The 26192-nt window shown below is 38.4% G+C and overlaps 9 protein-coding genes across 9 annotated transcripts; 6 read left to right on the forward strand and 3 right to left on the reverse strand. All coding sequences in view use genetic code 12, as the record gives it.

The window, feature by feature from the left end:
- Window positions 1-297: 297 nt before the first annotated feature.
- HAP42 (Hap42p) lies at window positions 298-2616 on the forward strand (the record flags this gene model as incomplete). Its single annotated transcript, XM_049322498.1, has 1 exon — window positions 298-2616. The coding sequence occupies one exon, from the start codon at window positions 298-300 to the stop codon at window positions 2614-2616; it is 2319 nt and encodes a 772-aa protein (XP_049181519.1).
- A 202-nt stretch (window positions 2617-2818) lies between these two features.
- KGF56_001382 (succinate dehydrogenase cytochrome b subunit SDH3) lies at window positions 2819-3415 on the reverse strand (the record flags this gene model as incomplete). The annotated part of the gene is made up of 1 exon (XM_049322499.1): window positions 2819-3415. One exon carries the CDS (start codon window positions 3413-3415, stop codon window positions 2819-2821), a length of 597 nt encoding a protein of 198 aa, XP_049181520.1.
- Window positions 3416-4788: 1373 nt separating this feature from the next.
- On the forward strand, window positions 4789-7752 carry KGF56_001383 (uncharacterized protein; the record flags this gene model as incomplete). Its single annotated transcript, XM_049322500.1, has 1 exon — window positions 4789-7752. One exon carries the CDS (start codon window positions 4789-4791, stop codon window positions 7750-7752), a length of 2964 nt encoding a protein of 987 aa, XP_049181521.1.
- A 196-nt stretch (window positions 7753-7948) lies between these two features.
- On the forward strand, window positions 7949-10168 carry STT3 (dolichyl-diphosphooligosaccharide--protein glycosyltransferase subunit; the record flags this gene model as incomplete). The annotated part of the gene is made up of 1 exon (XM_049322501.1): window positions 7949-10168. The coding sequence occupies one exon, from the start codon at window positions 7949-7951 to the stop codon at window positions 10166-10168; it is 2220 nt and encodes a 739-aa protein (XP_049181522.1).
- Window positions 10169-10863: 695 nt separating this feature from the next.
- KGF56_001385 (uncharacterized protein) lies at window positions 10864-11433 on the forward strand (the record flags this gene model as incomplete). Its single annotated transcript, XM_049322502.1, has 1 exon — window positions 10864-11433. The coding sequence occupies one exon, from the start codon at window positions 10864-10866 to the stop codon at window positions 11431-11433; it is 570 nt and encodes a 189-aa protein (XP_049181523.1).
- Window positions 11434-11736: 303 nt separating this feature from the next.
- Window positions 11737-13323, reverse strand: KGF56_001386 (mRNA (N6-adenosine)-methyltransferase; the record flags this gene model as incomplete). The annotated part of the gene is made up of 1 exon (XM_049322503.1): window positions 11737-13323. One exon carries the CDS (start codon window positions 13321-13323, stop codon window positions 11737-11739), a length of 1587 nt encoding a protein of 528 aa, XP_049181524.1.
- A 331-nt stretch (window positions 13324-13654) lies between these two features.
- On the reverse strand, window positions 13655-20334 carry SLA1 (cytoskeletal protein-binding protein; the record flags this gene model as incomplete). The annotated part of the gene is made up of 4 exons (XM_049322504.1): window positions 13655-17209; window positions 17315-17536; window positions 18023-19020; window positions 19872-20334. The coding sequence occupies 4 exons, from the start codon at window positions 20332-20334 to the stop codon at window positions 13655-13657; spliced, it is 5238 nt and encodes a 1745-aa protein (XP_049181525.1).
- A 2209-nt stretch (window positions 20335-22543) lies between these two features.
- Window positions 22544-22909, forward strand: RPS26A (40S ribosomal protein eS26; the record flags this gene model as incomplete). Its single annotated transcript, XM_049322505.1, has 1 exon — window positions 22544-22909. One exon carries the CDS (start codon window positions 22544-22546, stop codon window positions 22907-22909), a length of 366 nt encoding a protein of 121 aa, XP_049181526.1.
- Window positions 22910-24197: 1288 nt separating this feature from the next.
- CDC55 (protein phosphatase 2A regulatory subunit) lies at window positions 24198-25901 on the forward strand (the record flags this gene model as incomplete). The annotated part of the gene is made up of 1 exon (XM_049322506.1): window positions 24198-25901. The coding sequence occupies one exon, from the start codon at window positions 24198-24200 to the stop codon at window positions 25899-25901; it is 1704 nt and encodes a 567-aa protein (XP_049181527.1).
- Window positions 25902-26192: the final 291 nt, after the last annotated feature.

A 26192-nucleotide genomic window follows, 5' to 3' on the forward strand; every position in this document is an offset into this window, starting at 1 on the left:
TTTTTTTTTGCCCATTTTTTTTTACAACACACCCCCATAAAAAAAACTTGCCAATCGTCAAGTTGAAACGTAAGCTCAATTTCGGTAAATTTCCAACTACCTTTCTTTGCAACATTTTATAGCTACTGTTTTTTCCTACAAACCGTTTTCTTGCAACGGTTTTTTGCAACGTTTTTTTACAACTCAATTTCTGTGCCTATTAAATGGAAATTTCCCGTGTCCTATAATAGACTATATAGTACGGTACGATAAAAATTTTACTCAGCTAATTGGTGCTGCAATTTTCGGGCCTCAAAGATGGACCACAAAAATTCAGTGTCAAATCAGGCAATACCAATATCATCACAGGCACAACTATCAAGTAGATTGTCAGCTTCGAAACTGGTAACAACAATACCGTCTGCAACACCAAATGCAACACCATTTGCAATACCTGCAACACCAAATGCAACACCATTTGCAATACCTGCAACACCAACTGCATCTGCAATACCTGCAACACCAACTGCATCTGCAATACCTTCAACACCGTCTACTATCCCTATATCCAAGAGTCTAGCCAAACACCCAACCCCCACAAACCAGATATTTCAACAAGTGATGCCCCTGGCCAACTCAACTGCTCCGCGATTACATCCAGCTCCCAACAACACTGTGTCAGCAAAACTAAACACTAAATCTCATATACAACCTGCTCCCTCAAAGCAACAACAAATACGGCATCATCCTATTGCTCCAAAGTATACGAGAATTCAACCAGCACTTGCTCCAAAACGCGTCACCGCAGCACTCCCACAACAAACAAGTAGATTCAACCCCATACCTAATGGCAAAATATCCCTTTTGATGAAACTGAAAGTACCAGCTGGTGGACGGCATCAAGAGTCTGCTTCTTTGAATACGTCAAAAAAATGGGTATTACCGCCACGTCCTCGACCCGGAAGGAAACCAACTGCAGGGGAATGCGATAAAACTGTTAAACCACATGCTAGTAAAAAGAAAATAAAAGTTGACACGGATAATAGCGTTGCGGCAACAGGTGTTGGTGCTGCAGCAGAAGCACCAGCACCAGCACCAGCACCAGCACCAACACCTGTTGTGAAATTGGAATCAATAGAGAAAACGAATATGGTCCAACTAGTAAACGCACCAGAGACTAGAAACTTCATCACAAATGTGAATAAAGCAGTAATGATTTCTGAAGGTCTTCAAAATGGACCCGGACCTGGATACGGACCTGGATCTGCACCTACGCAGTTTGGTAGCGGAACTCCAGCAGTTAAGGAGATGGCCCGGCTTTCCCAGATCAATCACATCGATAATACTACTGCTACTACAACTGCCAACGTATTGAGGCCAGTACAATCTGTACCAAGCACAAGTCCAATCAAAGTGAAATCTGAGATAAAGACGATCCAGCAACCTATACAACTAAACCCTTCAACTCTTCAAAATGTTCAGAAATTGCCCACGCCACCACCACCAACCAAAATAAACGATCCAAATGTCCAAATGATGGACTTGAAAAGATCTTATTTATCTAAATTGAAAGAACAAGAATTGATGCGGAATTATATTGAAATATTAACTAATCAAATTAAAGAATTGAGCTTTGTTCAAAGCGGTGTAATCACATTCGATGCTTTGAAAACCAATGCTAAATATAGCCCCAATGGCATGAGCTCTAAGAGGCTTACTACAACATTGACCAATTCAAGAATCGATCAATTGGATATGATCAACAACTTGAATGATTTGAATAAGTTTTTAAACTACTTGACGAAATCATCAGATATAATCAAAAGTGTTCAAAAGCAAGCAAATTCTGTGAATACATCAGAATCAATAAATCGTCAAATCGATTACTATTTGAATTTAAGAAACACATTAAAAGCGATGAATAATAAAAAAATGAACAATTGTGCGGTAAATGCTAACAGCAAAGAAAATAGCAAGGGTGAGTCTCCAACTGCCACGGCAACGACAACGGCAACGGCAACGGCAACGGCAACGGCAACGACAACGGCAACGACAACGACAACGACAACGAGGACAACAACACCAAATTCTTTCCCTGTATCATCATCTTCTTCTTCTTCGTTTACTCCGGGTTTATTGCAACCTTCCAAAGCAGCAGATTTGTTCAATGATTCTACGTTTGATTACGATATGGAACTACAAACCGCAACAATTGCAGAATCTCCTGTTTCCTCGATCAAGACAATGGAGAATATGAAGAGCAATAGTGATGTTTCTAATCAAGTAAATGAAATGGATATGGACTTTTTTGTAAACGAAAATGAATTTTTAAATCGACTAGTTTTGTATGATGATTATTATGACAATGACGATATCAATGTGAAGAAGGAAGAGATGGAATTGGGGAAAGTTGAGATACATGATGGGATAGCGGTAGACGAAAGGCAACGAGGAGAAGGAGAAATAGGTAATGATAATAGGGACATTTCTGTAGAGACAACTTCTAGGCAGACGAACCTTATCAATAACGAAACGATTACAAAGAAGAAATTGAAATTCAACTGTGGGTTTTGTACAAAAGATACTCCGTGTTTATGTTTTGATTCTGATTTGGAATTAAATAGTTTACGACAATGAATGGGATTAGGGTATATATGGGAAATTAGGATAGGCATTATGAACGAATAAACGAAAATAAAGAGGCAAAAAAGATGTATTAATGAGACATAATAGTTTTCAAACTGTAAAAAAAATGTAATTGCATTGGAATCATTCTACCTAGTAAAACTCTTTCCCCCCTCCCCTTGTGGTTTGCTTTTCTTTTTTTCTTCTTTTTAAATTAGTTCCAGAAGAAGGCCAAATAGGTACCAATTATAGCTGTTGCACCCAACACGGTATAACCGGTTCTGTAAACACCAGGAATAGTCAACTCTTTACCGAAATCCCAAATAAGGTGTCTTAATCCATTACCGAAATGATAAATAAATGGGTAAGCACAAACAGCTTTAATGCTATACTGCAAAAAAACAGGTAAACTTGTAAAAGCAGAGACCAAAGTGTTTGTGTCGAATGGAATTCCAAGTATTGAAGTAGCGGCAAAAGTGCATGTCAAGGCGTAGAAAGCGCCAGCCATTGCGACACCGGTAATTCTATGGAAACTAGACATGATCCATGTTAATTGTGGTTGATAAATTTGCAAATGTGGTGATACAGGTCTATTTCTGCGCTGAGCTACAAGTGCCTCTTGTTCTTCATCCGATGTTGTTTTCACGGTTGATATAGATCTCCTAGACAAAACAGTAGCTGTCTGAAATAGTAATGATCTATTTATCAATGATATTGAAGCTATACTTTTAGGTCTTGACAAATTTAACGCATTTCTCGATACCAAGCCAATAGTCTGCTTGTTTAGCAAACCCACACGCGATATCATCATTTTTATCCTTACCTTTTACCCTTTGTTCTTGTACTGGAAAAGGAAGAGAGATAACCAAAAAGATTTTATCTTAATCAACAATACTCTCATAGTTGGTTATCCCGGGGAAGAGGTTTTTTTTTTTTTTCGGTAAACGCTGAGCCAGATTTCAGCCAATCATATTCTTTTAATTTTTAATTCACGCTACAGACGGAAAAAAGAAAAAGAAAAAGATAAGTGTAGTGGTAGCGCACGACACTATCGACACTATCGACACTATCGAGCGGAGCGAGATAGTGGAGCAGTATGTAGTTTCAATCATTTGACACTATCGAGAAGAGCGAGATAGTAAAGCAGTATGAGTTTCAAACATCCGATAAGGAGCTTGTCTAAGGAGCTTGTTTAAGGAGTCAGGTTATTATTCTACAGACACTAGGGAAAAGTCAGATTATTTCAAGTGTTTTTCACTATTATTGTAAACTGCGAATAAAGGGAAACTATTTTTTACATATAAAGTTCTAGAGCAAGAAAGAGGCGAGCTTCAATCCTTTTGTAATTGTTCGATAGCAATATATTAATAATAACACAACTGTGCAATTTTGCAAGTTGTAGCTGTTCAAGTTGTAGCTGTTCAATTTACATGTGCAATTTATAGTTGTTTTATAGCTGTTCAATTTATATGTTCAATTTATAGCTATTCAATTTAGAGCTATTCAATTTATATGTGCAGTTTGTTTTATTAAAACTTTGGTCTCTGTACGATTATGTATGGAGTGTTTTGATTAAATGTCGTTAATGCAGTAAAATGTCTCACGATAATAAAAAAATGTCGGTACGCACAAATTATTGCTTTCCAACCCTTTCGAAACAATTTGTGATTATATCTCTTACTCCAAGACAGGTGGAGTCGAGAAGGACAAATTGAGAATAACAAGCTGATCATGAGTCGAGAATAACAAGCTGATCGTGAGTCGACAATATGTCGACAATACGTTTAGAACAAGTCTGTCGAGAATGTTGAGTAAAAAGAATGAGGCAATATAGCGAGTTTTTAACTGAAAAAAAATGTGAGTTTTAGTCTGCTACCCAGTAACAGGCCAGATAGACAAGATTATAAAGCTTATAAAGGAACAATACAAATTTGTTTCTTTATATAAAGAAAGTGCTACATATGTCAGATATATAACATATTGCAAGTTTATGAACTATACACACACACACACACATACACACGCACACAGACACACACACAAACTCAAGAAGCCTATATAGATAATATACATATAGACATATACAATTTTTCTCCCTTTACACACAAACTTACTTGGTGACTGAGACGACACCCACAGGCGTCATCTACTCACAAAAGACTCAGAGCGAGGAATTGGAGTGCGATGATACAAGTAAAATCATCTATTGCCACGAATAACATCGGGAATACTAGCAAGATCATCGACAAGAACAAAACTACCGCTGCTACTGCTACTGCTACTGCTACTGCTACTACTAAACCAATAAACACAACAATATCAGCTACAGAAAATGGCTCAGCTATACATGGCGACACCAAAAACAATATACTGGATAAGGATATCTCATACAAAGAGAACCACACAACATCTAACACAACATCTAACACACCATCTAACACAACATCTAACACAACATCTAACACAACATCTAACACAACATCTAATCACACAACATCTTGTCAAGACCACACAACATCTTGTCAAGACCACACAACAACTAATCAAGACCAGACGATAGATAACCCTGACGGTCAACAACGGCATATTCATTTCAATTCAAGGAAATTACAAGCGCAAGGACAACTTCCCCTGCAGCCCCAACAACAACTCCCATCTCCAACGTCGTCTCGCCATAGCCGAAATAGCAACGAATCAAGCAAAACATCCGGCTCAGAGAATCAAAACTCAAACGACAACAAGACTACCGCCAACACCGCCAACACCACTACCAACACTACTACCACTACTACCACTACTACCACTACTACCACCACCACCAATGCACACGATCCCCAAAACTCAGTAGGTAGTAAATCCGATTTAATGTTTACCAAGAAAGACCTAAGTAAATCTCGCACTCAATCATTTCAGTCAGTTTTATCGATTGCATCTTTAAAATCCTTGAAACAACAACTGCAGCAGTCAACTATGGTCAACAACATACCAGGTAACTCCCAGGGTGAAGCATCGGGGGGGCAGCAACAACTACATCAGAGTATTGCTAACCACTCTCAGCAGCTCCTGAGAACTAATTCCACTATCATCAATTCCAGAAATTTCCAATCTTTTATACAAGCACCGGTATTATCAAGTATAAACAATCTAAATCTGACTGAAGATTTGCAAATTGGTCAGCAACAGTCATTTGATGATAAACCGTATCAAGATGATAAAGCAAAAAGTGATACTCTTAAGTCCTATGAAACAAATACAGATGACGACATCAATGATGGATCTAACGATGAAGAGACTTTACAACAGCAAAGGAACCTTACATTGAATGCATTGAAGAAATTGACCCTATCCCCGAGACCAGTTACTAATCCAGATGATTTTATTCCATCTAACGTAGAACAACATCAACAACAACAACAGCAGCAGCAGCAGCAGCAACAACAACAACAACAAAACTCTACAACCAAATCAAAAGCACAAGAACCCTATCAGCCAGCTGAGGTAGACTTGTCATCATTTGCAAGTCTTACCAGACAGCCTAAAGTAGCTCCTTCAAAAGTTGCGTCGCCTCAATCCTCCTCAAATAGTCAGCTGGACAAAATTGTTCAGCCAAAAGTTGTTAGCAGACAATCACTACCTACTACGTCACCTGAGGGAGAACAAACGGATACAGAATTCACAACAGATCAAAATATTAATCAATACCATCGAAACTTGAAACAACTACAAATGGATGCTTTTAATAGACTGCAAGTATCGCCAGAAAAACTCAACCAGGTTGCTGGTCAGGCACATGCTCAACAACAACAGACGCTATTGCCACAATATCATAATTCACAACTTCTCCACCGACAAACCATGCAGCAGGGTGCTTTCTTTTCAAATATATCACATCAAAATCAAAACCAAAGTCATAGTCAAAATCAAAATCAAAGCCAAAGCCAAGGTCAAAGCCAAGGTCAAAGCCAAAGCCAAAACCAAAATCACAGAGTTCCTGCGGCAGTTGTTCCACCTCATGATTTGAGCACCAAAAGAAAGCCACTGAATTTGGCACTACATACTGTAGGTCACCTTCAGCATCAAGTTACTCAACAATCGAATCAGCAACAATCTCCGGCTTCAGCTCAAGCGCCTCCTCAAAATACCAACCAGGCAAAATATAGAGCAACACAACACCTACAGCAAATTAAAGGTTTGCGGAACCCAATGTACATTCCAGCAGTTTTAAGAATGACTCAGAATGGAAACTATACTCCCGTGAATCGCTCATCTTCAAATTCTCCTGAAACCACGCCAACATCACCAAACAAGAACGGCAACAACAATAATAATAACAATAACAATAATAGCAATAACAATAATAACAATAATAGTATTAACAATAATAACAGTACGTTCACTCTGGACTATAATTTGGAATCGCATTTGCAGACATTTGATTTAAATTACAACGCTTCATCAAGAGCTTCAATAAGGTCAACGGACTCTACGATATCTGTAGAATCAGGCAGCTCACCAAAATTTGGAAGCTTTAATACATTGAACAAGTTTCTAGGTACTGCGGCGTTAAACAAAAATCACGATTACTTATCAAAAGCTCCACCTACAAGAAGACATTGGTTGAAAGATGAGAATGTGACCAAATGCGGTATACCAAATTGTCAGAAACAATTTAACTTTTTCGAAAGAAGGCATCATTGTAGAAAATGCGGAGGTATTTTTTGCAACGAACACACATGTCATTATTTGTACATTAACCACATGGCCCAATTTACTACTGGCGGTAGAGGAACGTTGTCCAAAGTTTGCGATAATTGCATTAACGAGTATAACGATTTCATTCAGCAAGAATTTGGTGTACGTATACAAAATGTAAAACTGCCGTCGCCAATAGATCTGAAAGTAGGAGAGAGAAATAATACTACGTCTCAACAGCACCATCACCATCACCACCGCCAGCAGCAGCAGCAGCAGCAGCAACAGCAGCAACAACAAGAGGAGTTTTCGTCACATCATTCAACAGATGTTCCAAAACGTACGCAAATACAAAAATTTAAAAATAGTTTGGCAGCCGGAGGAAACAGTACTGGTAACAGGAATGAACAACCAGTTGGAAGTGTGCCTGCAAATTGGAGCTGGAGCTCTTTTTAACTTATTCTTTTAGTACCTTTTATGCTCTTTTCTAATAGTTTATATTTAATAGAAGTTTTTATTAAAAACACATTTGCCATATTACACGACTCTGAAAAATTCGGGAACACGAGTTTGTAAAGAGTCTCCCCTGTCAAAAACCTTGAGACTTGATACGATACCAACCTTTTGAAGGACTTTGTTTCAATCAACGAGAATGAATGCACAGTCGTCAGCAGCCCAATTGAAAATAGCGGGCATAGATGTTCAGCTAATAAGAACTTTTCTCAAGGTAGTTATATTGATCTCAATAGCTGGTGCCGCTATATCATCACGTTTATTCTCAGTGATCCGTTTTGAATCGATTATCCATGAGTTCGATCCATGGTTTAATTTTAGAGCTACTAAGTACCTTGTGACACACTCGTTTTACGAGTTTCTCAACTGGTTTGACGATAGAACTTGGTACCCCTTGGGGCGTGTTACTGGTGGTACTTTATACCCTGGATTGATGGTTACTTCAGGTGCAATATGGCACATTTTGAAAGACTGGTTCAAATTGCCTGTTGATATTAGGAATATCTGTGTTATGTTGGCTCCAGTATTTAGTGGACTCACCGCTATCTGTACTTACTTTCTCACTAAGGAAATGAAGGATTCTAATGCAGGGTTGTTAGCCGCTATATTTATGGGCATTGCTCCTGGCTATATATCAAGGTCGGTTGCTGGATCTTATGATAACGAAGCAATTGCCATTACCTTGCTTATGGCCACTTTCTACTTTTGGATCAAGGCGATGAAATTGGGTTCTGTTTTTTTTGCTACTTTAACTGCTATTTTTTATTTTTACATGGTTAGTGCTTGGGGTGGCTATGTTTTCATTACCAACTTGGTTCCATTACATGTTTTTGTATTGTTGTTAATGGGCAGATACAGTCCCAAGTTATATACTGCTTATACAACATGGTATGCATTGGGGACTTTGGCTAGTATGCAAATTCCGTTTGTTGGATTTTTGCCAATCAGATCAAACGATCATATGGCCGCTTTAGGGGTTTTTGGATTATTGCAGTTAGTTGCGTTTGGGGACTATGTCAAATCCAAAGTTCCTTCAAAGCAGTTCAAATCCTTTTTGATTGTGTCTTTGGCTTTGGTGTTTGTATTGGGCGTTGGTGCATTATTTGGATTAACTGCAATGGGGTTGATTGCTCCGTGGACAGGTAGGTTTTATTCATTATGGGATACAAGTTATGCCAAGATCCACATACCTATTATTGCCTCGGTTTCAGAACATCAGCCTACGGCTTGGCCAGCTTTCTTCTTTGACACTTCGATATTGATTTGGTTATTCCCAGCAGGTGTTTATTTGTGTTTCCAAGAATTGAGAGATGAACATGTGTTTGTTATCATTTACAGTGTTTTGTGTTCATACTTTGCTGGCGTTATGGTTCGTTTAATGTTAACCTTAACTCCAGTCATTTGTATTGCTGGTGCCCTTGCCTTATCCAAACTATTTGACATTTATTTGAATGTAGTTGACATCTTTACTGGGAAAACAAGTGGCAAGTCGAAAACAAGATCAAATACTACAGCTACTAGATTACCTATTGCTCAGTTGATTTCAAAAGTTGTTGTATTGTTGTCGTTTGCATTTTACTTGTTTTACTTTGTTTTGCATTGTACTTGGGTAACTTCAAATGCATATTCATCGCCTTCGGTCGTTCTCGCTTCGAGAAACCCAGACGGTTCACAGCATATCATTGACGACTATAGAGAAGCTTATTACTGGTTGAGAATGAACACACCGGAAGATGCCAAAGTAATGGCTTGGTGGGATTATGGATACCAGATAGGAGGTATTGCTGATAGAACTACACTTGTTGATAACAACACTTGGAACAATACACATATTGCCACCGTTGGTAAAGCAATGGCATCCTCAGAAGAGGTTTCCTATGAAATATTGAAGCAACACGATGTTGATTACGTGCTTGTGATTTTCGGAGGATTCTTGGGTTATTCTGGAGACGATATTAACAAGTTTTTGTGGATGGTTAGAATTGCTGAAGGTATCTGGCCCGATGAAATTAGGGAACGAGACTACTTTACAGAACGAGGCGAATACAAAATGGATAAGGATGCATCTAAAGCAATGAAGAATTCATTAATGTACAAAATGTCGTATTATAGATTTGCTGAAATGTTTGGTGGTAGAGATGGTATAGATAGAGTGAGAAATCAGCAAATTCCTGCAAATGACCCTCCACAACTAAGCGTTGTTGAAGAAGTATTTACATCAGAAAATTGGATGGTTCGTATTTATAAAGTAAAGGACTTGGATAACGTTGGTCGTACTTTAGATCAAGCTTCAAAATTTGCTTCAAAGACAAAGAAGAATAGATCAATAACTAGACCAAATCTACCAGTAAGGGAATAGATTGTGTAAGCAAAGAGTATAAAAAAAGAATAATAAATAAAATGTATAGAGAGTATAATGAATTAAATTAGTTATTATCATTGGTTGCAAAATATAGAAAGCATAGAAAAATTACATTTATAACATTTATAACTATTGAGATTACTTTTTTTTTTTTTTTTTCTATGCAAAATTGTGCAAATATTTAGAATTAAAGGCACTGCAATAGACCGTGGAAGAAAACAAACCAAAAGCGTTTCAGCTAACCACACTGTCAGATTCATAACTTAGCTGCAGCATGTGGGTAGAGCTACTGTAGGTTGAGATAAAGTAAAAAGTAAAAAAAAAAAAATGACGCCAGCTACAGGATTCGAACCTGCGAAGGAAAATCCCAATGCCTATCTCTCTGCTGAAAAGCAAAATAGCAGGGCATCGCCTTAACCACTCGGCCAAACTAGCGACTTCAAAATCCTGTGAGTCAAAAAATACTTAACTACACAACTATAATTTAAACCCTTCACCCTGCACCTGGCTCCTCCACACAAAACCTCGGGTTTAATTTTTTATTTTTATTTTTAATCATCCGATTTTCCATTACCCCATAAGAATAGCCGAGTAAGTAATTAGTATTTGTATATCATTTTTCCTCAATAGAGAAGAAACACCGATTTTACATTTCCATTTAACTATATCTTGTTTTAGTTTTAGACAGCGATATGGCAGGATTATTTGCGTTAGAAGACCATTTGGTGTTTTACAGATCATATCATTTCAACAAAACCAATGTCACTATTCATTTAATTTGTATTCCGATAATCTTATTATCGGCAATTACATTTTTAATGCCAGTAACATTTCCTAGGATTTTTGACAGTCCTCAATTTAATTTGGGTAACTTTGTTGCATGGTCATATGGGTTGTACTACATTGCCTTGGATTGGAAAGTTGGTTTGCCATCGGCTACAATATTAGTCACCTATGCTCATTTTATTAGAAACTACTATTCGTCATTATCAGCAAACACAAGTCCCACATCGGATTTTTTCATAAAGTGTGCAATTGGAATACACGTAGTTGCATGGTTTGCGCAATTTTACGGACACGGAATTCACGAAAAGAGGGCACCTGCTTTATTAGATAATCTTTTACAAGCCTTGGTCTTGGCTCCATTTTTCGTTGCTTTTGAGATTGCGTTTGTTTTAGGATACAAACTTGATTTGAAAAAATCAATGGATAACAGAGCTGGAAAGATTGTAAGGGATTTCAAGGCAAAGGGGAAGAGATGAGAAAAGAAATTGGAGGAGAGGGAAAGAGAAAGAGAGAGGAAGGCAGAGGAGGAGAGAGGAAGAGAAAGGAAGAGATATTATGGTATGAGAGAGGAAGAGAAAGGAAGAGATATTATGGTATGAGAGAGGAAGAGAAAGGAAGAGATATTATGGTATGAGAGAGGAAGAGAAAGGAAGAGATATTATGGTATGAGAGAGGAAGAGAAAGGAAGAGATATTATGGTATGAGAGAGGAAGAGAAATCATGGTATGTGTATGCGGCAAAAAGGTTGCACAAGTGAGAAACAAGTAATCGAATTGAAATTATACATGTGTATTCATGAAAGATTCATATTTACTTTTAACTTCGGGCTCACATAATGAAACACCCTGTAGTTGGTTACCGATGGTTAGCCAACCAGGTCTCGTATTGTGCTGTCTGCCAAATATTTCAAGCTTTCTTGCATGTTTACCAACCATTCTCTCGATGATTTCATAAAACTCGTCAGGTTTGTGCGAAGTTTCTCTAGTATTACTGACAACTACATCAGTGTCGATTTTCGAATTGAGCCAAAGTGGATTGCCCTTCAATCCAACTAATAGGTGCTCTTTTGAATGGTTGAGCCAGTGTCCCGTTCTCCCAGTAACAATCGTTCTTTTCAATTGATTTAATTTTATCCATATCATTTCATCACTAACACTGTAACCCCATTTAAGCAAAGCACGACGACCAATTTCAATAGACCGGCCAGTTACCCATAACATTATGATTCCTTCGTCTTGTAACGCATCCATGGGAAGGGCTAATAGCTCGTCATCTTTGCAAGTACTGTAAGGTAGTGACATGTGGATATCCCAAGCTGGATCTGAGATTATTGCTGCAAACTTCCCCAATATCTCAAATGGTAGAAAACGAACATCACAACTGATCCATTGTGGCTGTGTCACTGGTCTGAATGATTCAGTGAAACATTCACCTAAAGTATAGTCTGAACTGGCACTACTCGATCGTTCCTTTGTTGTAGTGGCTGCAGCCATTGACTTCACAAGTGGATTCAACGTGTAATAATGGAGATATCTACATGTTTTCATTTTGTGGCATGTATCCAAATATGAACAATCACCTAAATTCAAATCCGTATGGTTATAAAAAATCGGCAAAAAATGAATTTTGTTCATTGAGCAATGATAAGCATCAATATTGAGCAGATTTCGTGATTGGTATATTCTATGGTGGACCACGCTTTCAGACACCAACTGTTTGGAGTTGTTACCAGCAAGGTCTTTCCTATTGAGCCCAATATTGGACAAGCTAATGGAATGCTTTGAATCGTTGCAGACTAAAGGAAACGGCAAAGCCGTAGTATTCAAACGAGCCCTCCTTTCACCCAAAATCGTCCGCGCCGTTGGTCTTTCTAAGAATCTTAAAACTAAATTCAAGGTTAAAAAATTTGCCTTGTCGAGATTCACATTGCGGGGGTTTTCCATATTGAGAAAATTGAGTAATGTTTGAGAGTTCATAAATGACGGCGATGGCGATGGCAACGGCAATGGCAATGGTGCCAAAGACGACTTTGAACTTGTTGTTGCATCCACATCCAGCTCTTTTTCATTATTCAACTTTCTCTCGAGAATTGCCAAAGAATCAACACTTATCCATTTCAAACGCCTGGTCCCTACACCGGATACACCCTTGTCAAACTCAAGTGCCGAGCCGCTGATTTCGTTGAATTGAAGTAAATAACTCTCAAACTCTTCTTGTGTGGGTACACATTCCTCAGGGTTGCAAAATTTCTCAAAGAGTAAATATATCTTCCAAAACTCGCCATAATATGGCCACTCAAGAAGTTGATCCTTGCTTTCCAATAAGAAATTGACAAAAGGTTTGAAGCTCAGCAACTCATAAATCATAAAAGACGTCAAATCAATGGCTCTGTTCTCAAACTTCCGCTAAGTTTGGTAACCTATCAGGTGTGTACCTTTCATTTGCCTTCTCAAATTCTTGCAACACATTTTGTTATCTATCATATTCCATACTGTTTTTGAGTGTTTCTACAAATGTATTAATAGCGCTATCAAATTTTTTTTTTCTTCTTCTTCTTCTTCTTCTGGATTCACTACAAGCATACTTCTTATCCTCTGTATATAACCTTATATCCTCTACACTATATCCTCTACGTTACATGAAAGAGCTAGTGTTAAGAGCTAGTGTCCCTATACTCTACATAACTCTTGCTTTTCTCTAAGAGCCAAAACCGAATGGATCGTTTGGCGTGGCTGCAGCAATATTTGCTCTTTTCCCTGTTTGTTGGTATTGTAATGGAGCGTTACCAAACCCCATTCCAGTTGGTTGCGATTGTAATGGTTGTGTATTAAATCCTTCAAATTGGGATTGTCCGAAACTAGTCGTAGGCATTTGCAATGGTGGTGACCCAAGGGAAGTGCTTTGAAACATATTTGATATTTGATTTATGTTTGGTTGTTGCTGTTGCTGTTGCTGTTGCTGTTGCTGACCAAATTGATTAAACAGGGTTGGCTGTTGGCTGAATTGATTGAATTGAGTAGGCTGTTGGCTGAATTGATTGAATTGAGTAGGCTGCTGACCAAATTGATTAAACTGAGTTGGTTGTTGAAATTGGTTAGGTGGAGGCTGACCAAATGAAGGCTGTGGAATCACATTCTGGTTCAAAGACGCTTGGCCAAATGAAGTTGTCATGTTACCACCGGTAGTTGTGTTCCCAAAAGATATCTGTGGCATCATCGTTCCACCAGTTCGTTGTTGCTGTCCCAAACTAGTATTGGTGTTCATAAACCCACCAGTGATTTGTTTACCAAAATTTGATTGTGGAACAAACCCACCACCAATTGGACCTCCTCCTCCAGTTCTCTGAGCCGTGGGTACCAATGGGGCCAAAGCCGGAGCTGGAGCTGAAGCTTGCCCAAAAGACGTTACTGGCAAAGCCCCACCTGTAACTTGTGGGTTCTGATTAAATGAGGTGAGAGGTAATGCACCTCCAGTAATTTGAGGATTTTGGCTAAATGTGGTTTGAGGCATGGTAACATTGCCTGTTTGCAAAGGTACAAAGCTTGGTTGAAAAGACTGAGAAACTCCAAATGTTGTAGGTGGAGGAACAGCTCCCCCAGTCCTTTGCTGATTGAAAGTGGACACAGGTTGCAAAGGAAGAATTCCAATTGTGATTTGTGGCTGAAGTCCCCCTGTAGCTTGAATTGGCACAAAGCCCGTTGGTTGAGCAATAATGGGAACAAAACCGGTTGGTTGTGCAGGTAATAATCCCCCAGTTGGAATAGCAACCAAACCAGCACCTGTCCTTTGCACTGGTATTAATCCACCAGTACGTTGCGCTGGGACCAAGACTCCACCACTTCTAAGTGGCTTGGATGTAGCTTGAGATGAAGAAGTTTTTGTTGGCTGAAGTGGTGGCAACGAAGGTGTTTGGTTAGCGGTATCATTCTTGTTTTCCATTGGTTTGATATTCACAAGATCAGACAAAGAACCAGTATATTGTGCCGTTTGAGGTTGAGGTTGAGGTTGAGGTTGAGGTTGAGGTTGAGATTGTGGTTGCGGTTGAGGAGAAGGTTTGAGAAGATTTTCGTTAGACCTTGCTGCCGGTTTCATGGCCCAGGCGTTATCTTCATTGTTTCCCTGTTGAACAGTGGTACCTGTTGCAGGAGGAGACTGTATTTTAACTGGTGATGGTAATGCGTCTCTGGTAACTTTTGACAACTCTGTTGCAGAATTGTTCTTCAATGCACCATTACTATCGATGAATAAACTGCCAGTCAGAGATTCAGGTTCTGTAGATTTCTTTCTGTCAAACTTGTTATCCAAGTACTTCATAACACGAATAATATCTCCTTCTCTCAATCCCAAGGTTCTAAGTAACGAAGGAGAGATATCCTCTAAAATATTTTCATCCATTTGCTCACGCTCAAAATTAAGCGTATAACGCTGACAGTTGCCCACATCGACACCACTCTCAAGGAAAAAATCAAACCAGTCATATGCAGGTGCCGCTGCCCCATTGATTGAGGTCCGTGTATTACTGCGTGATCGAGAGGATCGAGAAGGATTAGAAAGGTCGTTAATAGCCGCAGTAGCTGATTGTCTGGGTCTATAATCCTGACTCGACGTGGCACCTGATTTTGATTTCGATCTTGCTCGTTTCTCCATTTGTCTTTGCACAATTTCCTTGTATTTTTCTAGTGATCTATCCGTAATCTTTTCAACGTATTCTAAATCTTCGAGTGACAATTTTTCAGCGGAAACGGCAATCTTTACACCGTTTGTCTTGTGCAAGTGTATTTTGCCTTCAACATATCCCAAAAATTCCGCTTCAACTTTAAAAGTTCCAGTACTATCTATCCAAGTTCTTACTCTGTGGAAGTTTGGCATAGATTTGTCCAGGTCGTTGCTAAGAGCTCCACGTTTTTCTCTTTGTACCCTGTCCTGTTCCCTTACTTTGTCCCGTTCCTCTCTGTTTCTATCACCGCGGTGATAGTTTTTATCTCTGCCACTCATCAACTTACCCCTCGATGATTTCCTTCTCATTGAACCATCAGTTAATTTGTCAAGATTTGATGTACCGATGATTTCAATATATGACGATGGAACTACTCCTTGACGCTTAGTTTTGATGTTTTGAACCATCCACCAATCCTTTGACTTGGACTCATCAATAATGTAAACTTCTTCGCCCTCTCTACAGTTCAATTCATCTTCACCTTGTGCTTTAAAATCATAAATCAAACGCCCAATTTTTTTGTTGCTTCCTCCTGTACTTGCCTGGGAAGCTCTTTGAACTTCTTTCAACCCTTTTGCTTCTTCTGCTCCTTTCAAGTCTCCCAATATCGCGGTTATCGCGTCAGCAACGTCTTTTGTTCCAGCGTGCAATTCAACAGACTCTGTTGGATTTTGCAACTCTAAAAACACGTGTTTCTTTTCACTACTAAAGCTTTTCAAATCTTTTATTCTCCACTGATTATCCAAATGAGAAGCCGATCTCAACCTGAGCTTTTTTGGATTAAACACATTTGGTTTAATGATAATCAAACCATTACCAATTGAGACTTTAATGGGTCTCTTTTTACGACCATCAACTTCATCAATATACCAAGTGAAAAATTCTCCATCAAACGTGTGCTTTTTGTCTGTCGGCTCAACAATTTTTTCATTTTCTTCTCGCCTAGTAGAGCCAGAGACATCGTGTCCATTAACAGCTGGTCTTGAGGGCATTGGGGGTGGACCATCATCATCATCATCATCGTTTTCTTCTTCTGCTCTATCGTTGTTGTTGCGGTTGTATCTCGTGTTGGAAACTCGACTTTCTTGTTCGGATCGACGCGGATAATCCTTTTGTGGTGTTGGAGGTGGATACTCATCCTCCTCCTCCTCATCGACAGATTTCACTGGGCGTGGCGCTGTTATTGGAACACGCCCTGGTAGCTCTGGAACCTGCTCTGGTTGTTGTTGTTGTTGTTGTTGTTGTTGTTGTTGTTGTTCCTGGTACAGCTGACTTTGAAGCTCATTATTTGTAGTTGCCATTTGTTGCTGGGGGAGAGTAGTCTCCGAATGGGCACTTTTCCCAGTTTCAGAGTGTAATTGAATATAATTTGACGGTATAAACCCAAACTCTTGTTGAGACGAATCGCTCACAAGAATCCAATCGGGGTCCTTAGTATCATAAACATTGAATGTTGCATTTTCCTTAAATGAAAGCTCCTCTTCAGTTTGCTTGTCATAATCGTACAATGCAGTCGCTTGTTGTATAATCGGTGCCTTGAAACCTGTAGTTAGTATCAATCAAGGAAAAAAAAACACACACACACACAAACTCTTCCCCTCCTCTCACCTTTGCTTGTAACGCAATCATTTCATACATACTGTTTCAATATAATTGGACGGAACCAATCCAGAAGGTTCGTCTACAATTTCATCGCCTGTGGCTATAACTCTCTTTTTCACTTTCCACCAATCATCAATATCAGACTTCTCCAACAAGTATAGGATATCTCCCTCTCGAATAGATAACTCCTCGTCCGCCTGCGCATCGTAATCAAATACAGCTCTGTAAACGCCAATGTACATCGACGACATGGCTTTCCACTTTGAAAGTGCAATCTACAGCAACCTTATTTTGGTGAATCTGAACTTCTTTTTTCGGTCGTTTCTCTCGTCCTTTTTTGATCTTTTCTCTCGTCCTTCTTTGATCCTTCTTTGATCCTTTTCTGGAGGTTTCTTTTTTTTTTCTCTTGATGTTGTACAATTCGTTTGACCGATTAAAAGTTACAAATGATGAGAAATTAAGAGCAAGATAAATGCGAAAATTTTATAGGAGTATTTTATTGTTGATTGATTTCATTGTGGTTTTCTTTTTTTTCTTTTTTTTTTTTTTCTTTCCTTTCTATTGATTCATTATTCTACATATGGTTACACCGGTGATTAAGAATAGAACAAAGGTGCAACATTAATTGGAGTGGCTTTTACCACCACCACACACAATTTGGTGAATAAATGTATATATTTCTAATTGACCCTATATAAAGGTTTATCAAACCCAAAAAGAACAGCCTCGATATTGTTCAAGCTTACTTCGGCAGTGTGTTTGTAATTCTCAATGACCGAGGAGCCAATATGAGGAGTTAATATAACATCCTGTCTATTGAACAAGCGAGGATCTACTTTGGGTTCTTGTTCAAAAACGTCCAAGCCTGCAAAAAGTATTTTTCCTTCTTCTAACCCGCTAACCAATGCATTCTCGTCAACAATAGAACCTCTCCCTATGTTTATAATTCTAAATGGCTTTTCCATAGTGTCAATCAACTTTTTATCAATCATGTGTCTAGTGGACGGAGAACCGGGACAAGCTACTATAATCAAATCGGCGAATTTTTTAGTTTCTTCAATTGAAGCATGAAATTGGACCTGATACCCCAAGCTCTTTTCCTCTTCCAAACTTAATCTCTTTCGTTTGACATAGTGTATTTTCATCCCAATACACGCCAATCTTACTCCAATGAGTCGACCAATATTACCGAATCCTACAATAACAACATGATGGTTTCTAGGGCTCAAATTAGGTCTCTTGCAGCATGCTTCTCCGAACAGGAATCCAGGAACAAACTTCATCAAGGGCTTCCCATTTACTTGATCAAGTTCTGCGTTAAGCAAAGACGTTCTAACGGTACCCGTATGTGAATAAAGTTCACCATTAAAATTTTGCTCGTAGATTTTGAAATTCCGGAAACTTGCAATGGTATTGTAAAGAACTAAATCGGAAACTGCTTCGAATGCAGATTCCGATGGAACATTAGTCAATAAAATCCCTCGATTACCCAACTCTTGCACGTCAAAATGGTCAACTCCAATTGAACATGTTGTTACCACCTTTAATCCCTTTGGCGCATATGTGATAAGCTTGCCTCTAAACCCACCGATAGGTGCAAATCCGGCCCATCCGCAGTAAATAGCTTCGACATCTTGTAACTTGTCCTGAAAGTCTCTTATGCACTTCTCTAAAGTAGTTACTTGATAAAATATGCATTCAAATGAAGCTTCAAAATGCCTCATCAAATCCACTTCTGGATTCTCTAGAAATAGTACCTTGAGTTTCTTTGTCATATCGTGGTCTCTTCAGCTAATTTCTTAGAGTTATAGGGGAGTCTTTTTGACATTAATAGTTCTTAAATATATATTCTGATTTAGCAAGTTTCTATTCAATAAGCTGGATCTTTTTTTTCTTTTTTTTTTTTTTAATTTTTCAAATAAAGTAGCGCCGAGCGTCCTTCCCTTCAATAACCGTTATAAAGCCAAATTTGGAAGCTTACGCGGCTTCCCAGTATTTTGGCCCTCATATTGTTTTTTGCAAAGAGGAGCGGGATATGACACCACAATTATAACAATAGCAGCGAATAGGAAATTGAATTTGACTTATGACTTAGCCGTACAAGCAAAAGGTTGCACATGCTTTACAAGAAATGGGTGCGATACGTCAGATCTAGTTAGGCTTTGCGTCTTGTTTTGTAACACGTTTCCCTTTCATAAGACATTGCGGCGAACACACACACACACAAACACATACAGATACACATACACATTGAACTCTTTATGTGTACTACTTGCGCATTGAACTTTTTATGTCTACTACTTGCGCATTGAACTCTTTATGTCTACTACTTGCGCATTGTAGTTGCCCTCTATTGGCTGGTATAGATTTTGAAAGAGCTATGCACAGAAAAACGTTTCGCTGCCTTATAAAGATTTACTCTTATGTTCTTTTTTTTTTTCTTTTTTTTCAGTTCCTTAAATAACGTACGTATTGATTTTTTGTTAAAGCTTTACACATGAGCTATAAGCAATAAGCCATAAACTTTTTCCTTCTTCCCTCCCCCTCATTTCAAACAATTCTTATTATGCACACGCTCTCTTTAATGACCCATACCTGGCTCACCCAAATACTTAGTTTTGAGAACTGTACCGCATCTCCAGCATCTTGACAATTTACCTTCTTCTACTTTCATCCAGTATGGCTGATGGTCAAGCTCAGTGGTTCCTTTACATCCAACATATCTGTATCCAATATAGGTTGGTACTAAGAATGGGTCATCCAAAGTTCCTTTTCCCTCGGTAATTGGCATTTCCATGTCAAAAACATCTACACCTTCTCTTTTACCCAAAAGTTCCAATCTCTGTAAACCCGTAGCTTGATCATAATCGGTTGGAATTGTACCAGGTTTGGCACCAGGACCAATCAAGGACAGTGCTCCGGTAACTTCGGACAAATCTTTAGCACTCTTAACTTTTGTCTCTGCTTCAGTTCCTACAATGGTGGTTTTATTAAGCAAAATCCTTGATGATGACAAGAATCTTCTCTGACTGGCAATTCTAACTGTACGTGAAATCATTATGTCTTCTAAAAAATAAATTGGTTAAAAACAAAAAGAAAAGGCTGTTAGTATAAGGTGAAAGTTATGATAACGGTCTGCACATTGCATGATTGTAATTATCAACAATCTGAGTGGAAGTATGAAAAGGAGTGAAGGGGGGGGGGGTGGACAAGAAAATCCAATTAGCACTAGTGAGCTCAAATGAGTATTATTGAGTCTCGCTTGATATGCCATCCTGTTACATGCAATTCCCCACGCAAGGTATCATTGATATGGTCAATTGCAGAAAACGGCCGAGGCAAGATGGCATGGGAACAAGGGTAGGAGGAGGAATGCTTCCAAACTTCAAGTCCAATTATTATCAATTATCAAAGTAGCAATGCACTAGTGGGCCGTTGAGTCGTAGAAATAAACACATACGGGTCTATTTATTAAGGTTGAATATATTGTAAAAGTAGTGACGAGGATGGGGTAATAGTCTTTGGGTTTGTAAGACTTCTTATAAAAAAGTTGCAAGTAATAAGAGGTTTACAGTTTTGATTGTAACAAATTATAATCAGGTGGTTTTGGTTTTTCTTTGATTTTTTTTTAATGTACACTTATTGGCTGGTCCAGTATCGGGTAGCGCATACCATACTAGGCGCGCAATTTTCACTTTTCTCATCGGTCGTTTTAGTAATGAGAATTGGACCTGAGTTTATGATTAAGGTAAGTCTATCTTGTGTAGAAAAGACTATATCTTACAAGAAAGACTTTCTCATGTAGGAAAGACTTTTTCGTATAGGAGACTTTCTCATGTAGGAAAGACTTTTTCGTATAGGAGACTTTTCATTATGGGCAAAAAACTTTTATTGTTCAGAGAAACAATTAGTTAGAGGAGAGTAATTTTTGAGAAAAAACCGTTTGGCTTTGATAGCATTAAGCTCTTAGATAGATAAGCTTATAAAATTTCATTGCAAAAAACCGTATTGTTGGCTATAAAGAGTAAGCCATTTTTTTTTTTTACATTGCTAGTTACAAGTACTTGTCTTGAAGTTGTAGTCTCGTCATTGTATGTAGGATTCACATAACTTGTCAATTTCTACTCTACAAAGTAATTAATTTTAATCTATGAACTTGTCAAATTTCGGGCAAAGCAAGATAGTGGAGCAACACTTTGCAGCTTGTTAGGGACTCTTTGAGACTCTTTAAGACTCTTTTATGACTCTTTTAGGACTCTTTAGGTACAAGTATACTCTCGATAAACTAAAGCTTAATCTAATATCAATAATCCCTTCTTCTACAGGTGTCTAGCATTTCCAATAAAGAGTAGAAGGCATAAAGAGTAGAAGGCATAAAGAGTAGAAGGCATAAAGAGTAGAAGGCATAAAGAGTAGAAGGCATAAAGAGTAGAAGGCATAAAGAGTAGAAGGCATAAAGAGTAGAAGGCATGATAAAGAGTAGAAGGCACAATAGAATCCTTAGGTTTATGCTTTTACTCTAGTACATCACATACACTCAAGATAGAGCTGTAAACAAAACCACTCCTTTATTTAAAATCATAGGGCTATAACCACGTAACATCTAAGTAAAAAAAAGCTACCAGAAATTTTGTTGGTAACCGCACACCATGGTTGTTTTTTTTTATTATTTTGGGGGAACTTGATGCCTTTACACAGCTTAACGATAAATGTGGTAGCGTTAGAGTATAGAGAGCAGTAAGCGAAATTAATCCTACTAAACAAAATTTTTCAAGGTATTGCAGATTTACATTTTCCTTTCTGTTTCGATACATCAAATTAAAAAGTATGTTGTTCATAGCAAGACGTGATGAATGATGATATGTTTGGGAAATGTTGAATGATAGTGGGACTAGAGAATGAGAGATGAGGGAAGTAACCCCCCGCCTAGAAAGCAAACGAGTGGAAAAAGAGAGGGACATAACTCTACACCATTACCCAGTAATTCAAATTAAGAACAAGATTCTACGTTGGGATTGATTCTATGAGAGACGATTTGTGAGCGACAATTATTGGAACAACAACTTATAAGCAATTATCCTCTGGCATAGACGTCTCAGTTGTCAAAATCTATGAGAGTACAATTTGCATCAATAATAAGTTTGAAAGTTTCAAGTTTCAACATCAATAACAAGTCTGAAAATTTCAAGTTTCAAGTTTCAACATTCCATATGCGTGTCATCAGCTTTTGTCTCTATTCAGCACAATACTAACGAATTTTACAGAATATGCCAAAAAAGAGAGCTTCCAACGGTAGAAACAAGAAGGGTAGAGGTCACGTCAAACCAGTCAGATGTTTGAACTGTGCTAGATGTGTGCCAAAGGATAAAGCCATCAAAAGAGTCACAATTAGAAACATGGTTGAAGCAGCTGCAGTGAGAGATTTGTCGGAAGCTTCAGTTTACGCTGAATATGCTTTACCAAAATTGTACAATAAATTACACTATTGTGTTTCATGTGCTATCCACGCCAGAATTGTCAGAGTCAGATCAAGAACTGATAGAAGAATCAGAACTCCACCTCAAAGAAAAAGATTCAATTCTGACAAGAAGGTTTCTCCACAAGATGCTGCTAAGAAAGCTCAAGTAGTTTAAATCGAATTGAGAAGAAATATTTAGTATCAATTGTGTATAATAACTTTTGTAGAAAAAAGAAAACTTTTTATAAGAGGACTGTGAGACTATCGAGCCACACTATCGAGCGAAGCGAGATAGTGGAGTAACACTTTGCAGCTTATTAAGGACTGCGACACTAGGGAGCGACACTATCGAGCGAAGCGAGATAGTGGAGCAGTACGTAGTGCCCCACCAGGCCTCTTTAACGACTGCGACACTATTGAGAGACACTATTGAGAGACACTATTGAGAGACACTATTGAGAGATACTATTGAGCGAAGCGAACTAGTGGAGCAGTATGTATCCCCCCAGGCCTATGTTGCTAGTCGTTGCTTCTAAAAGGTTACAAGAAATAGTAACCTCTAACAAGCAAGCACCAGAAAGGACTCTTTAGGACTCTTTAGGACTCTCGCTTCGCTCGATAGTGTTGATAGTGTTGATAGTGTCAGTGGCAGCTGGTGTGCTCCACTATCTCGCTCTGCTCGATAGTATCGCTCGATAGTGTTGAAAGTTAGTGTCAAGAGTTAGTGTCAAGAGTTAGTGTCAAGAGTTAGTGTCAAGAGTTAGTGTGCTCCACTATCTCGTTCTGCTCGATAGTGTCGCTCTCGCTCTGCTCGATAGTGTCGATAGTGTTGATAGTGTCGATTGTGTCGTTCAAAAAACACAGCATCAACAAAAATCTCTGCTGTTTGAAAGCACTCACGCATAACATACATTCCAAATCTAACCCCCCTTATTGGTAAGAACCAACTTAAGATCATCACTTAATCGAGAGTCACCCTTTTTTCTCTCAACTTTTTTCCCATCTCAATAGTTCCGTTCGACTAAACGCGGTTCTCTCATTCTAAGAACCAAAACCCATCCTTTTATTAAGCTTTTCTTTACGTTTTTTTCCCTAAACAAGTTTAGGCATCGCCGCACAAACTTCGTTCACGATATTTTAAGCCTTCATCACAAACTGTCACCATCGACATCTTAACTTTAAAAAAAAAAAAAAACAGCCAACCAACAAAAAATAAGGAACCAACAGAAAATAACTAAACAAAAGAAGCTAACCAAGCAGAGCTTCAAGGATATACAACACGGGTATTACAGTGATTACTTTACTAGTTGTTTTTGTCTGCTTTTTTTTTTGCCTCGTAAGCCAAGAGTCAATTCACACCACTTTTTTTTTGTTTTTTTTGGTCAAGATTTTGTTAGTATAAATTTTTGTAAGGTGTTATCGTTACAAATCAATAAGATATAAGAGGACCTAGAACCTAGAACATGACCGCTGACGAGGCTTGGAAGTTTTCTCAGTGTTTCGGAGATAAGGGCGATACGGATAATATCACTGAGGCCGATATAATATCGACGGTAGAGTTTGATAGTACGGGAGATTTTTTGGCTACTGGAGACAAGGGCGGACGAGTCGTTTTGTTTGAGCGAAATCAATCCAAGAAGAAACACAATTGCGAATACAAGTTTTTCACCGAGTTCCAAAGTCATGATGCTGAGTTTGACTACTTGAAATCGTTGGAGATTGAAGAAACGATAAACAAAATCAAATGGTTGAAAAGCTGTAACGATTCACTTTATCTCTTATCGACAAACGATAAGACTGTAAAATTGTGGAAGATCCAAGAACGACAAATCAAATTGGTTTCGGAGAATAACCTTAACGGGATGAGCCACTATACTAAAGATGGGGGATTGTCGTCACTCAAGTTACCGCAATTGCAATTACACGATAAGTTGATATCTGCTCAACCAAAAAAGATTTATTCAAATGCTCATGCGTATCACATCAATTCCATATCGGTTAATTCCGACCAAGAAACTTACTTGAGTGCCGACGACTTGAGGATCAATTTGTGGAATTTGGGTATTTCCGATCAATCCTTCAATATTGTTGATATCAAACCAACAAATATGGAGGAGCTAACTGAAGTGATAACTAGTGCAAAATTTCATCCTTTACAGTGTAATTTATTCATGTACAGTTCGTCAAAGGGAACAATAAAGTTATCGGATATGAGATCGAACTCATTATGTGATACTCATGCCAAAATCTTTGAAGAATACTTGGATCCGTCATCACATAATTTTTTCACTGAAATCACCAGCTCAATATCGGATGTCGAATTCAGTCACGATGGTAGATACATTGCTCTGAGAGATTATATGACAGTAAAGATTTGGGATTTGGCAATGGAAAGTAAACCCATAAAGACAATAAATGTGCAAGAACATTTGAGAGAACGATTATGCGATACTTATGAAAATGACGCAATATTTGATAAATTTGAAGTTCAATTCAGTAGTGATAATAGATCTGTAATGACTGGTTCTTACAATAATAATTTCATGATATATTCTAATGCTGTGCCACATAGTGGAGGAGGTAAGCTGGTATACAAGTCTTTGAAAAAGAGGAAAAAATTCGAGAATGGCCATAGTCGTAAAAGAGGAATCGGAAAGAACGAGGATGAAGACAATCGTCAAGAAGAGGACGAGGAAAACGATGACGAAGACGACGAAGACGAAGGGGGAGTAGGAAGAAGAAAAAGAGAGGGCGGAGGAGGAGGAGGAGGAGGAGGAAGAAGAAGAGGAGGAGAAAACGGCGATGAAGAAGAAGAAGAAGAAGATGAGGACGATAACGAAGACGAAGACGATAACGAATCAGACGAATTAGATAATGAAATACCTCCAAATAAAGACTCTCCCAGTTCACAATCGGAGGACGAGGAAGTTCAAGAAGAAATTATTTTACAAGCAGATAAGTCAGCTTTTAAATCTAAGAAATCAGGTCACCATCTAATGAGAAGAAGAATGATGAGTGGCAATGGATCTCAACTTGGAGCAAGTAATGGACGAGAATTTGATGATATTGATTTCAAGAAAAATATACTTCATTTATCATGGCATCCTAAAGAGAATTCAGTCGCTATTGCTGCTACTAACAATTTATACATTTTCTCTACTTTGTAGAGAGAATTGCAAAAGGGAAGGAAATGGAAAGGGAATGGGAAATAAAGTTGTAGTTGTATAGTTGTGTATAAATATAGAGGTAAAGAAAAAAAAAACAGCATTGAGAACTATGTTTCCCAAACTATGAATACTTGCACCAAAGATGTTACTGCAAAATTTAAATAACATATTTGTAGAACGACTTTGTAGAGAAGAGCAGAGCGAGATGGTGTAACGCTATCTTACTCTCCACTATCGAGCAGAGCAAGATGGTGTAACGCTATCCTACTCTCCACTATCGAGCAGAGCAAG

This window comes from Candida oxycetoniae, assembly GCF_023343755.2.
Source record: "Candida oxycetoniae strain CBS 10844 chromosome Unknown scaffold2, whole genome shotgun sequence".
Lineage (NCBI taxonomy): Eukaryota > Fungi > Ascomycota > Pichiomycetes > Serinales > Debaryomycetaceae > Lodderomyces > Lodderomyces oxycetoniae.